This window comes from Heterodontus francisci, chromosome 7, assembly GCF_036365525.1.
Source record: "Heterodontus francisci isolate sHetFra1 chromosome 7, sHetFra1.hap1, whole genome shotgun sequence".
Classification (NCBI taxonomy): Eukaryota; Metazoa; Chordata; class Chondrichthyes; order Heterodontiformes; family Heterodontidae; genus Heterodontus; species Heterodontus francisci.
The window spans coordinates 16,045,942-16,060,142 of record NC_090377.1 but is presented as its reverse complement, the minus strand read 5'-3'; the positions used below and the strand labels follow the sequence as shown (position 1 = coordinate 16,060,142).

Below are 14,201 nucleotides of genomic sequence, written 5' to 3'. Positions count from 1 at the left end.
TGAGTCAAAATCCTGAAACACTAATCTGATAAATCTGAAAGTCCTTCACATACAATGAGTTCATTTTTGTCTTCAGTCACTGTTGTTATAGAGGCAAACATTGCAACCAATAAGGAATCAATCAACAATGAAATAAATGAATGATCAGATAATCAATTTTTGAGTTACCTATCCATTTTAAAACAATAATTAACAGCCACCTGTAACATCCAATGTCCCAAGGATATGCAGGATAAATATTTAAACTCTGCAAATGGAAAAAAAAATGCATCTCCTGTCTTCACTTTATTCAGCCCCATACAGAGGCTTCCAAGTCTCTCAGGTTTCAGTTCCCTGAAGGGGGTTTAGACCCAATACATGAAGCTGTCTTATCCCTTGGTAGATTAATGCCGGCTCGCCCGTGAAGTTCCGGAATGCTCAGTTTTTAATTTCTTCAAGATTTTCTTGGTGCCTTGTAGAAAATGCTCTGAATTGGTAACAATTACTTCAAATTAAACTGGAGAGATTTTCTGATGCAGAAACTCTTTCAACTAAATGCACTACTTGTTCAAACCACTTGGAGCCACTGTTCTCATTGATCTGAGTCCAACTTGAGAATTATCGTTTAACAGTGCCTTAAAGCCCTATTCAGTGCAGTGATATTCTACCTAATGTGACCACTGAATGAATACCAGCCACTCTTGGCACCAGAACCATCTGAAATTAGGACCAGGACCATCTGAGTAATGTTTCTAAATGCTGGTGGTAACACACAAATGAAAACAGTGACAATGGGAAAATCCAGGAAGCACTGTCCATTCATGCTTTCCGAAGACTGATCCCAGTGCAGTGTACGCAGAGAAAAACCTTAAACCTAACCCTAATGTAGTTGCAGATACAAACACTAACACTAACCCTAACCATAACCTAGGCCAAAACCCTAAACCTAACCCTAATCCTATCCCTAGCTTTAACCCGAAAACTAAGGTAATCCTAACCCTAACCCCCAGCTAACTCCTAACCCTGACTCCTAAACCTAAACAGCCCTTACATAGTCCCTATACAAGCCTTAACTCTAACCTAGCCATTCTCAACACTATGCCCTTAATCTTCTTCAAAACCCTTACCATAAAATCTATGCTCTTTGACTTGACCTTAAGCATGACTGCTCTTTCAATTAGATACACTCACTGCAAAGTTAGTAATATATGCCTTACATTCCAATTCCAATTATAACCCTAGGTGGGTATGAGAATTGGCAAGAAGAGTTGGACAGACACCGATGCAAGGCATGAGCCGAATAAAAGTGGCAGATACTAGTGAAATGAAACTCAAGAAATGAGTATGTAAAAATGGGAGGGGAGGCTTTTCCCACCACTGCTGCCCAATTACCCCACCCTAACTATAACCCTAGCCCTGACTAGATCTGACACAAGCCCGAATCCAAACCATGACCTGAGTCTTAGTCCTAGCCCCATCCTAACCTTTAATGGTGATCCCACCCTCACCCTAACCTGAGACCTAAACCTAAACCAAACACTAACCCTAGCAGTAACCCTAACGCTAGCCCTAGTCATAACCCCAAGCTAAACCTAACCCAAGCTTAGACCTAACCCTAGCCTTAGTCTAAACAATAACCCGAGTCCTAGTGTTTACCCTAGCCTGAGCCCCAACCCAATGTTAGCCTTAGCCTTTGCCTTAACTCTAGTCCTGCCCTAATCCTTCACCCTAACCCTAATCCAATACCTAGCCCTAACCCTGATGACAATATTGTCCTGACACAGCACCGCTCATTTAAATATACATCAGACATTCATGGCATAAAGCCCAATCATTGCCATCATTTTGTTTCCTGCCTGTAGCCAATGCAAACCTTCACGGTTTAGCCATGAAGAAGCTGTCTTTTCCCTTGGTAGATTAATGCTGGCTCACCCGGGAAGTTCCGGAATACTCAGTTTTTAATTTCTTCAAGATTTTCTTGATGTCTTGTAGAAAATGCTCTGAATTTATAAGCTTGGGCTAGGTTTAGCTTGGGGTTATGACTAAGGCTAGGGTTAGGGTTACTGCTAAGGTTAGTGTTTGGTTTAGGTTTAGGTCTCGGGTTCAGGTGAGGGTGGGATCACCTTCTCCTAAGTGGTCTACAACACAAAGCGAAAAAGCCCCACAACCTTTTTGGAAGGAGGGCTGCTGCAGCCATCGCTGGGTGTCAACCCAGTACTTAAGAGATCATTTTCTAGTCTCTACTCACTTGGTCTGTTGAACGAGGGACTCTAACTATTCACCTGCTGACTCAGAGCAGGGAATGCTATCACTAAGCCAAAGGATCGCTCTCCCTTCCCTACTCTACACCTGTATGTACTTTTGAAGTGTGGTCATTGTTATAATGTAGGCAACAAGGCGCTCAATTTGCTCACAGTTACCTCCCACAAACAGTAACAAAAACGCAAACAAACATTACACCAGGTAATCTGTTTTAGTGATATTGTTTGAAATCACTGGGCATAATTCCCCTGCTATTCTTTGAAATAGTGCCATGGGATCTTTTACGACCACCTGGGAGGGCAGATAGAGCCTCGGTTTAACATCTGGTCCAAAAGGGAGCACCTCCGACAGTGCAGCACTCCCTCAGTACTGCAATGAAGCCTCCAGAGGGAGACTTGAACCCATAACTCTCTGACTTATCGGTGAGAGTGCTACCCACTGAACCTCAGCTGACACACCATAGGTTGGATTTTATGGTCCCCCCCCTGAGGCGGGATCGGCGGTGGGCAGGCCCATAGCATCGCAACGGGTGGTGGAGGATGGAGGGCCCATCACCGCTCCATCGCCAAGTGATTTTGCCAACTGAGGCCCTTAAGAGGCCTATTAATGGCCAAGTAAGGGCCTCTTCCCATCACTGCTGGGATCTTACCAGTGGTGGGGGTGAGTTCGCCACATAGGGAGGACCCCCGCTGGCAAAACCTCCACTTCCATTGACCACTCCCCCCCTCGCCAAGGCCTTCCGGACTGGCCCCAGCGACCCCGCCTCACTTACCTGAAGTCCGGCGTTCCAGCGCTGGGCCTGGGTCTGAGGCCTCTGCAGTACTGGTTGTGGCCACCGCCCCCGGTGGCGCCGCGCGATACAGATGAGCTGCCAGCCTTCTGACTGGCCAGCAGCTCTTGGAGGGGGTATCCTCGTCTTTAAAGGGACGGAGATCCTGGGGGCGGAAACTTCGCCTCCGGAACAACAAAGAATTGTGCCTGGAAGGGGGGAGGGTGCGGGGGGGGGGGAGGTGCACAAAAAAGGCAGAGGCGGAGTCCACCCCGCCCTTTCATCCCAGTGCCAGGAGCCCTGCTGCCTCCACAAGATCCTGACCGATAAAGTCAAGTTCTTTCTTCAGATAGTAATAAAGGTTGATTGCTTTTTATTTCACATTCTGCCCTGCCCCCCGATCTTCACAAGGCATCAAAAGAACTAATGTTGTCTTCTGCTATAATAAAAACAGAAAGTGCTGGAAATACACAGCAGGTCAGGCAGTATCCGTGGAGACAGAAGCAGAGTTAACGTTTCGAGTCTGTGACCTTTCATCAGAACTCCGCTACCTCTCTCAAACCAACACTAGTCATGGATGAACCTGGATCATCAGTGCATGCATCACATTTACACATCGCAGCCTAGATGAGCCAACTGAGGTTGGGCTTGCGACCATTTTTGAATCCGAATCACTGGAGCACAACCCCCCCCTCCCTCCCCCACCCATTTCAAATGGCACTGAGTTCAATTGTAGCCCTCACACTGCTGAATGAAACTGCACAGTTTGGGAACCTTACTGATGTGCATAGCTCACTGGGCACTGCATTGAGAGATAAGAAATAATCTCACATCAACAAGAGATCTTTTCAACTGCTGGTCGATGACTGAAGGGTTAAAGAAAGTAGCGAGGTACAAACATGGTTTGGCACTGAGGGAACTTGGCAGCTGAATAATCTGAAGAGTGGTGTGATCAAAGATTGTGGCTGCATTCTTACCTGCAGCTTCCATAGGAAGTCCAGCCGGGCTGTTGATTCTACCTGCTGAGCATGGAGATAGAGTGCCAGAACAAACACCATGATAACAATAGGAGTCATGATCTTCAAGGCTACCTTTGAGAACTTCAGAGAGCTGTCACAAGGAAAGAGATAATTAACATAAACAGCCATAGCTGAATGTTTTTCTTTGCTGAGTCCTCATATTACATCCTGAAAAAAGAAAATTACTGAATTGATTGAAATACACATGAACAATTTAAAGGATGAGTCAGGTTTAGGCAACATAGTGGAGTTCACGTACTTCACAATTGGGCAGTATTAGACTTCTACTTGTTTCCAATGTTCCTGCCTCACCTCTCCTCTTCTGAAGGCTCTGATTTGTGCTGGTTCCATGTCAGGTTACATAACTTTTAAGGTTTTGGACACTAACTTCTTCAGACAATTTAAACTATCATGTAAGCCGTGTTGCTCTGTCATTGCTTTACCTTGTTCTCCGTGGAATCGAAAGTTATGTAAATAAATTTAAATTTGTAGTTTTAGCCTGAATGATATGGTATGGCCTATTTCCTGACTTTCAGAGAGGACAGAAGTGCATCAGAATCTCTGGTGCAAACTTATAGTGCTGTGTTTTGCCAGGAATCCAACAGCCTGAATGCCATCAGGGATTACATTCAGCTCCTGTTCTGGACCCTCCAGATATGGTCTCCCCATGCCTCAGTTTGTCTCCACACTGTGCACAGGGGATGACACAAGTAGTGTTTGTATTCCTCTGCTGCTGGGTCTCACTTGTGTGAGGTTTGGTGGGCTTATCAGTATGGCATTTCCCTTCTCCCTGCTGCTCCCGAAAATAAATCCCAAAGCAACTACTGGGAGCAGCTCTGATTAGAAAAAGTATTTCCAGAGGATTACATTCAAACAGGTGACCCCAGCAGCAGAAGAGCACCAGGACAAATGATAGACAGCATTCCAGTTCCCAGCTTCTGAGCACCTGTCTGGAGTGAGGCACAAAGAAACGAAAGACCTCAGGATATCCCAAAGTGCTTTTCAGCCAATGAAGAACTTTTGAAGTCACTGTTGTAATGTCGGAAACGCAGCAGCCAATTTGTGCACAGCAAGCTCCCACAAACAGTAATGAGCGAAGGACCAGATAATCGATTTTGGTAATGTTGACTGAGGGATAAATATTGGCCAGCACACTGGGGATAACTCCCCTGTTCTTCCTCAAAAATAGTGCCATGGGATCTTTTACATCAAACTGAGACGGCAATCAGGGCCCTAATTTAACTTCTTTATCAAAAGACGGCTCCATAAACAGTGCAGCACTCCCTCATTACTGCATTGGAATGTCAGCCTAGATGATGTGCTCATGTCTCAGCTATGGAACTCAATCACACAATCTTCTGACTCACAGGTAAAAGTGATACCCACTGAGCCACGGTTGACACTGAATATCTTAACAGTGGGATTAAAGGATAACGAATGTTTATGCAATCCCGATTTTAATACGGGAGTCGGGTGGGGGGATGGTGGTGATAAATACTCCATCCTGTACTTGCCAACTTGGCACTTATGGCAGCACAGTGGCGCAGTGGTTAGCACCGCAGCCTCACAGCTCCAGCGACCTGGGTTCAATTCTGGGTACTGCCTGTGTGGAGTTTGCAAGTTCTCCCTGTGTCTGTGTGGGTTTCTGCCGGGTGCTCCGGTTTCCTCCCACAGCCAAAAGACTTGCAGGTTGATAGGTAAATTGGCCATTATAAATTGCCCCTAGTATAGGTAGGGGAATATGGGGACAGGTGAGGATGTGGTAGGAATATGGGATTAGTGTAGGATTAGTATAAATGGGTGGTTAATGGTCGGCACAGACTCGGTGGGCCGAAGGGCCTGTTTCCGTGCTGTATCTAAAAATCTAAATCTAAATAAAGAAGTTCTCTGCCTGAAATTAGTGGCAAAACTTTTATGTTCTTAATTTTTAAAAATTTGGTATCAGCATGCAAATGGTAAATGTATTTCAGTATCAATCAGTGTGAGTTGGTGCATTTTGCTGGGAGGAATAAAGGCCACATACTCCCTGTGTCATAAGTTAGGGGTGCGAAAACTAAGTGGCTATGCTACTGAATTAGTAATTGCAGAGGCTAGATAATGATCTGACAGCATGAATTCAAATACCACCATGAATTTAAAAATTCAGTTAATTAATTAAGCAGAGGGACCTGGGTGTATATGTGCATAAGTCATTGAAGGTGGCAAGACAGGTTGAGAGAGCAGTTAATAAAGCTTTATTAATAGGGGCATAGAATACAAGAGCAAGGAGATTATGTTGAACTTATATAAGACACTGGTTTGGCCTCAGCTGGAGTATTGCGGCCAGTTCTGGGCACTGCACTTTAGGAAAGATGTGAAGGCATTGGAGAGAGTGCAGAAAAGATTCATGAGAATGGTTCCAGGGATGAGGAACTTCAGTTATGAAGATAGATCGGAGAAGTTAGGACTGTTTTCCTTGGATAAAAGAAGGCGGAGAGGTGATTTGATAGAGGTGTTCAAAATCATGAGAGGTCTGGACAGAGTAGATAGAAACTGTTCCCACTTGTGAAAGGATCAAGAATGAGAGTTTGCAGATTTAAAGTAATTGTTAAAAGAAGCAAAGGCGGCATGAGGAAAACTTGTTCATGCAGCGAGTAGTTAAGTTCTGGAATGCGGTGCCTGAGAGTGTGGTGAAGGCAGGTTCAACTGAAATCTTCAAAAGGGAATTAGACTTTTGTATGAAAGGAAGAATGTGCAGGGTTACAGGGAGATAGCAGGGGAATGGAACTAAATGATTTTCTGTTTTGGAGAGCCAGTGCAGACACGATGGCCTCCTTCTGTAACAATTCTGCGAAATTTTGTAATTCTGCGAAAAAGTTAGCATTGGTAATGGTGACCATGAGACTACCGGATTGTGGTAAAAACCCACCTGGCTCATGAACGGCCATTAGAGAATGAAATCTGCCATCCTTGCCCGGTCTGGTCTATATGTGACGTCAGACACACAGTGCAATAACTACCGTGGAATCTCCCTGCTCAGCATTGTGGGGAAAGTCTTCACTCGAGTCATTTTAAACAGGCTCCAGAAGCTGGCTGAACATGTCTACCCTGAGGCACAGTGCGGCTTTCGAGCAGAGAGATCCACCATTGACATGCTGTTCTCCCTTTGCCAGCCACAGGAGAAATGCCGCGAACAACAGATGCCCCTCTTTCATAGATCTCACCAAAGCCTTTGACCTCATCAGCAGACATGGTCTCTTCAGACTATTAGCAAAGATTGAATGTCCACCAAAGCTACTAAATATCATCACCTCATTCCATGACAATATGAAAGGCACAATTCAACATAGCAGCACCTCATCAGACCCCTTTCCTATCCTGAGTAGCATGAAACAGGGCTGTGTACTCGCACCTACACTGTTTGGGATCTTCTTCCCACTGCTGCTCTCACACGCGTTCAAGTCTTCAGAAGAAGGAATTTTCTTCCACACAAGATCAGATGGCAGGTTGTTCAACCTTGCCCGTCTAAGAGTGAAGACCAAAGTACGGAAGGTCCTCATCAGGGAACTCCTCTTTGCTGACGATGCTGCATTAACATCCCACACAGAAGAGTGTCTGCAGAGACTCATCGACAGGATTGCGGCTGCCTCCAATGAATTTAACTTCCATCAATATCGGTGACCACGTTCTGGAAGTGGTTCAAGAGTTCACCTACCTAGGCTCAACTATCACCAGTAACCTGTCTCTCAATGCAGAAATCAACAAGAAAGGCATCCGCTGCTATGTCCAGACTGGCCAAAAGAGTGGGAAAATGGCGCACTGACACGGAACACAAAAATATGAGTGTATCAAGCCTGTGTCCTCAGTACTTTGCTCTACAGCAGCGAGGCCTGGACAACGTATGTCAGCCAAGAGCGACGTCTCAATTCATTCCATCTTTGCTGCCTCCGGAGAATACTTGGCATCAGGTGGCAGGACCGTATCTCCAACACAGAAGTCCTCGAGGCGGCCGACATCCCCAGCATATGCACCCTACTGAGCCAGCGGCGCTTGATCCCCAAGGACACATTGTACAGCGAGCTCGTCACTGGTATCAGACCCAACGGCCAGCCATGTCTCCGCTTTAAAAACGTGACATGAAGTCCTGTGACATTGATCACAAGTTGTGGGAGTCAGTTGCCAGCGATCGCCAGAGCTGGCGGACAGCCATAAAGGCGGGACTAAAGAGTGGCGAGTCGAAGAGACTTAGCTGTTGGCAGGAAAAAAGACAGAAGCGCAAGGGGCGAGCCAACTGTGTAACAGCCCTGACAACCAATTTTATCTGCAGCGCCTTTGGAAGAGTCTGTCACTCTAGAATTGGCCTTTATAGCCACTCCAGGCGCTGCTTCACAAACCACTGACCACCTCCAGGTGCTTACCCATTGTCTCTCGAGACAAGGAGGCCAAAGAAAGACCCACAGTAATGTGTTGAGTCTTAACTGCCCCCTGAAATGGCCTGGCAAATCACTCAGTTATATTCAAGATGGCAGCTCATCACCACCTTCTCAAAGGGAAATTAGGGACTGACATTAAAAGCTGGTCTTACCAGTGACACTCACATGCTGTGAATGAATTTTTTTAAAGATCATCTAAATGGGGAAGAGGAGCAAAGGGATTGAGTGGTCCAGATTGTCATGGAACCGCGTTTATTTTCTCCTCAGATTAAAATAGTGTACCTTTAAGACAGAGAGAGAAGCTTTTGGATTTCTGAGGCACAATGTGCCAGCTGCACTTGCTGCCGAGGCCACAGGAGGAGAGAGAGGTCACATAGTATAATGTTTCAACTTAATTGTGTGGAAAAACCAGTTGAAACCAGTTTTGAGAGACTCACCAGCAAAGCATGCTCCTAAAAAGAGCTGTCTATTGCTCTCAGCAAAAATTCTACAAGGAGCTCCAGGCTGAGTTAATAGCCTAAGGAGGAAAAAACCCTTTGAAGAGACCGTTAGTATTGCTGAAGTAAAGTTTCGACTGAGAAACTGTTGGCTTTAAAATTCAAGCAGACCTGTTGCTGTGCTCATCATTGAAAGAACTGTTTGATGCCTGCTGCAGCTGAAGTGCTTTGAATGCCTATCTACTACGAGACTATTGCATCAAATCCGCGTGGAGACTTTAAGTGGCAATTGATTATTTTTACATTAGAATACCTCACCCATCAGGAACCTAATCCACAGATTTATTTATTCTTGAGAAACAGCTAATTTTTAAAACATCATTTGTTTAAAAAGAAACCGGTTAACCATGATTTTTGAGTGTATATGTGTGAATGACGAGATAGGTTAAAATAAGAAGTTATAAGGTCTTTAGACATAGTTTTATCTTAATAGTGTTTAAGGATTTAGTTTTTAATAAATAGTTAATTTGTTGATGTCTAAAGAACAAAGAACAAAGAAAATTACAGCACAGGAACAGGCCCTTCGGCCCTCCAAGCCTACGCCGATCCAAATCCTCTATCTAAACCTGTCGCCTATTTTCTAAGGGTCTGTATCTCTTTACTTCCTGCCCATTCATGTATCTGTCTAGATACATCTTAAAAGACGCCATCGTGCCCGCGTCTACCACCTCCGCTGGCAAAGCGTTCCATGCACCCACCACCCTCTGCGTAAAGAACTTTCCACGCATATCCCCCCTAAACTTTTCCCCTTTCACTTTGAACTCGTGTCCCCTTGTAATTGAATCCCCCACTCTGGGAAAAAGCTTCTTGCTATCCACTCTGTCTATACCTCTCATGATTTTGTACACCTCAATCAGGTCCCCCCTCAACCTCCGTCTTTCTAATGAAAATAATCCTAATCTACTCAACCTCTCTTCATAGCTAGCACCCTCCATACCAGGCAACATCCTCTGCACCCTGTCCAAAGCATCCACATCCTTTTGGTAATGTGGCGACCAGAACTGCACGCAGTATTCCAAACGTGGCCGAACCAAAGTCCTATACAACTGTAACATGACCTGCCAACTCTTGTACTCAATACCCCGTCCGATGAAGGAAAGCATGCCGTATGCCTTCTTGACCACTCTATTGACCTGCGTTGCCACCTTCAGGGAACAATGGACCTGAACACCCAAATCTCTCTGTACATCAATTTTCCCCAGGACTTTTCTGGTTTGGTCTGTTTTATTCTGGGGGTTACTAGAGTGTTTAATTTGGCTGTTTTTCTGGTTGGGTGGGAAAACTTTAATAATATCCTGTGACCTGTGGAGTGATGGGACTGAATTGACAGTGCATCACTCCCGTTTCGGTCGTAACAAGATGCACAATCAATAACAGTATCAATGCAGATTAGTAAGGCCATATGAAAGCACTAGGGTTCATTTCTGGAGGGATAGAATTGAAAAGCAGAGAAGTTATGTTAAACATGTATACAACCTTGGTTAGAGCACACATAGAGTACTGTGTGCAGTTCTGATGTCCATATTATAAAAAGGATAGAGAAGCACTGGAGAAAGTGAGAAAAAGATTTGCAGGACTGAGACTAGAATTGAGAGGTTTTAAGCATCAGAAAAGATTGAACAGGCTGGAGCTCTTTTCTCTAGAAAAGAGAAAGCTGAGAAATGACCCAATAGAAGTCTTTAAGATTATGAAGGGGTTTGATAGAGTAGATGTATAGAGAAGATGTTTCCGGTTGTGGGGGAGACCAGAACTATAGGCCAAACAATAAGATTGTGGGATAAAGGAATAGAAGGATATGTTGATAGGGTGAGATGAAGAGGAGTAGGAGGAGGCTCATATGGAGCATAAACACCAGCATGGACCTGTTGGGTCAAATGGCCTGTTTCTGTGCTGTAACTTCTATGTAATCTCACTGCCAGTAATCCCACCAACACCAAATAACAAATACCAACTGTTTTAAAGGCATTGGCCTTTAATTTCCACTTGCATTGATTTTCTTGTACACATTGCAAAAAATTAATTTCATTTATCATTAGATTATACCAGCAAATTGGAGAATAAATAACTATTGACCTGAAAGTGGTGAGGTGAGGAAATGAATCTTGTTGGTGATATAAATAAGCAAACTTCAACTGCTAAACTGTGCTAGTGTAACCCTTTCAGGCCTTGCTCAAGAAGAAGTCGTACCCAACCACAACTAAAACATGGAGCATGCAGAATATGATGTATTTGAGCTGTCAGATTTGTTGGCCATCTAGTGACAGTGCTATATGATGCCAATATGGCAGGGGTCACATTTTTTAAAAAAGCATTTCGTGATCACCAAAGCCTTTTTCTTTCAGCCATTTTAGACCAGTTGTTATCCATAATTGGAAAAATACAACAGGCCTCTTCTTACTCTCCTCTGCTGTTCTATGCGAAGATAATGTTCCATTTATGCTTTTAGTTGGGAACGAATAGCACCAGTTATTTATTACACTTACACTCTGGGACCTGTGTGAACAACTGTATATCACCTTACCCAATCAAATTGAAGAATCGTTACTGAGCCGCGCAAAGTCTAAACCAGGAAGTGTAAGTTATAATATATAATTCAATGTAAAATCATGTACAGGAAGTAGAAAAAACAGGGGAAAGTAAGATGGAATTAACAGAGAGATAAAAGAGACTGAAAGAAAAAGTTTAAAAAAAAATTAATTAAAAAAATTGTTCTAACAATAATTAAAATCTGAAGGACTGAGACTCCACACTTGTAAAAGTTAATGTTCAGTACCACAGAACTGGCAGTAATTGTTACCACATCATTAAAAATCCACTTACTCTTGAAAGGACAAGCCCTAACTATTTCTGTCGTGTTTATTGGGTATCTATTATGTAATTACTGCAACCATGTATTTCAATACCCTATCTTTCAGCGAGATACCAGTTTAGCGAAGTTTCTGGAGGAGCAGGGCATCTGGGACAGCAACCTCCAGTTTCTGAATTTTACTACGCACTTGTGGCTGCCAAATTTGCTCTCCGATTTACACTTTAATAACAATGAAAGCTGATAGCCTCACCATTATTTCTACCACAAAGTCCACAACATTATTGAGGACTAAACTGGCCAACTTGTATTTATATTAAACACATCATACTCAGGTTCATACTCACCAAGTCCATGTTGCATTGGAGGGGTTACTAGAGAGGAAAAGAAAGAATCAGTTAGGAACAATTTACATGAAACTATAGCTTTGTGAATTGCTCCCAAATTATTCTAAATATTCTTGTGGGTCGGGTTGGAAAATTTCCTCCAAAGCACACAATGTGTTTATAAAGAATGGTTTTACAATTACATTACACTCCTCCTATCAGTCAGATATCTGTGCAAGCACTTCGTCCCTCAATTGACATCTTGATACAGAATGTTATGCCTTAAAACTGCTGCTTATGAAGCTGCACTCCACTGACATCATGATTCTGGGCAGAGAGGCTCTGGGTTGTGAAAGAGATGAGAGGATTTGCATTTATATAGCGCCTTTCAGGACCTCAGGACAACCCAAAGCGCTTTACAGTCAATGAAGTACTTTTGAAGTGTAGTCACTGTTGTGAAGTAGTGAAACATGGCAGCCAAATTGCCAACAGAGAGCTCTCACAAACAGTAATGTGAAATATAATCAGACAATCTACATGATTAGATAATCTAGTTTTTCTTTTGTGATGTTGATTGAGGGATAAACATTGGCCAGGACACCAGGGAGAACTCCCCTGCCTTTCTGCGAAATAGTGGCACAAGGTCATTCATGTCCACCTGACAGGGCAGGCTTGACTTCAGTGGAAACAAAATTTGGGAGAAGTGTTTAAAAGAGAACCTTTTAAGCAAAAGAAGTCAGCTATGGTTTAGTGGGTAGCACTTTCACTTCTGCAGCAGAAGGTTGTGTGTTTAAGTCCCAATCCAGAGACTTGAACACAAAAATACAGGCTGAGAATCCAGTGCAATACTGAGGGAGTGCTGCAATGACAGAGGTGCCATCTTTTGAATAAAATGATAAACCAAAGCCCTGTCTGCCTTTTTAGGTGGATGTAAAACAACTATTTTGAGGAAGAACAAGGGAGTTTTCTCCAGTGTCCCAATATTTATCCCTCAATCAACATCACTAAAAAAACAGATTATCTGGCCTTTATCATATTGCTGTTTGTGCGAGCTTGCTGTGTGCAAATTGACTCCTGCGTTTTACACATTACAACAGTGGCTACATTTTAAAAGTACTTCATTGGCTGTAAAGCACTTTGGGACATCCTGAGGGTGTGAAAGGTGCTCTATAAATGCAGGTCTTTTTTTAAAGGCACCAAACCTGTTATTGCTCAAAGGGAAAATTACCCCAACTAATTCATTGTGGGCACTATTGTTCGGTTCTGCCCAAAACCTCAATTGATTTTCCTTATCGAAAGCTGAGTTGTCCTGCTGGGAAGTTCCAGAATATTCCTGTGTTTATTTTCCTCATGAAGTTATCACTGGAGCAGAACTTCCCAATGTGGCAGTGGGCGAGATTTCAGTACTAGAGTGCCTATTTACAATCTGCCTTTCAGGAGCAAATGTGGCAAAACACAAAGCAGCAAAGGGGGCAAGACACCAGTAATTACAGATATTCCTCAGATTAACATTTATGAATTATGGGGCCAATTCAAATCAACACAATTCACATTTACATTTCACTCCAAAAGCCCATTATGATTCTACTCGTTAATCAGCCACAGTTAGTACACTTCCTTCTGTTGCGCTAATAATTCACTGCGTTAAACAGTAACATTTCACAAGTATATTGTATGCTGCTCACAAGACAATGGTAATCGGATGTAAAATCAATCAGAAAATACATGTGTTCATTTTCAAATGTCATTGGGGGTTTTAGTAAAATGTGTAAAATAAATATTTGAGTTGGACAAATGCATTGTTCGTGATAGTGTTGACTGAACGACCAGTTACTGGTTATTTAAGTAAAACAGAACCATAAGCTACCTTGTCCTTTTGATAATAATCAGAACCCATCATTCAGAAGCTTTTTAAAATATATTTGAAATGTTGAATTTAAGGCTAATTGTTTGACTTGGGCATCACCCAAGCTTCTGCCTGTGAGCCAGAGATGCTGAGAGATACCAGAACATGGTCCTTACGACAGTTCACTGAGTTGAACTTTAACCCTTTCACCATAATGTTATATATGTTATAATGCAACACTGAGTGAATGACAACTCGGGATAATTTCTTAATGGTGAGAGACCA

General features: G+C 43.3%; 1 protein-coding gene across 4 annotated transcripts in view; it reads right to left on the bottom strand.

Annotated features, from left to right (window-relative positions):
* adcy5 (adenylate cyclase 5) overlaps nucleotides 1-14,201 on the bottom strand; it is a 481,143-nt gene that overhangs the window by 13,891 nt on the left and 453,051 nt on the right. For all 4 annotated transcript variants that reach the window (XM_068034839.1, XM_068034838.1, XM_068034836.1 and 1 more), the window contains exons 16-17: nucleotides 12,092-12,118; nucleotides 3,988-4,120 (exon numbers count right to left, since the gene is read on the bottom strand). In XM_068034839.1, coding sequence (XP_067890940.1) covers nucleotides 3,988-4,120; nucleotides 12,092-12,118 — 160 coding nt within the window. The remainder of the gene's footprint in view (nucleotides 1-3,987; nucleotides 4,121-12,091; nucleotides 12,119-14,201) is intronic.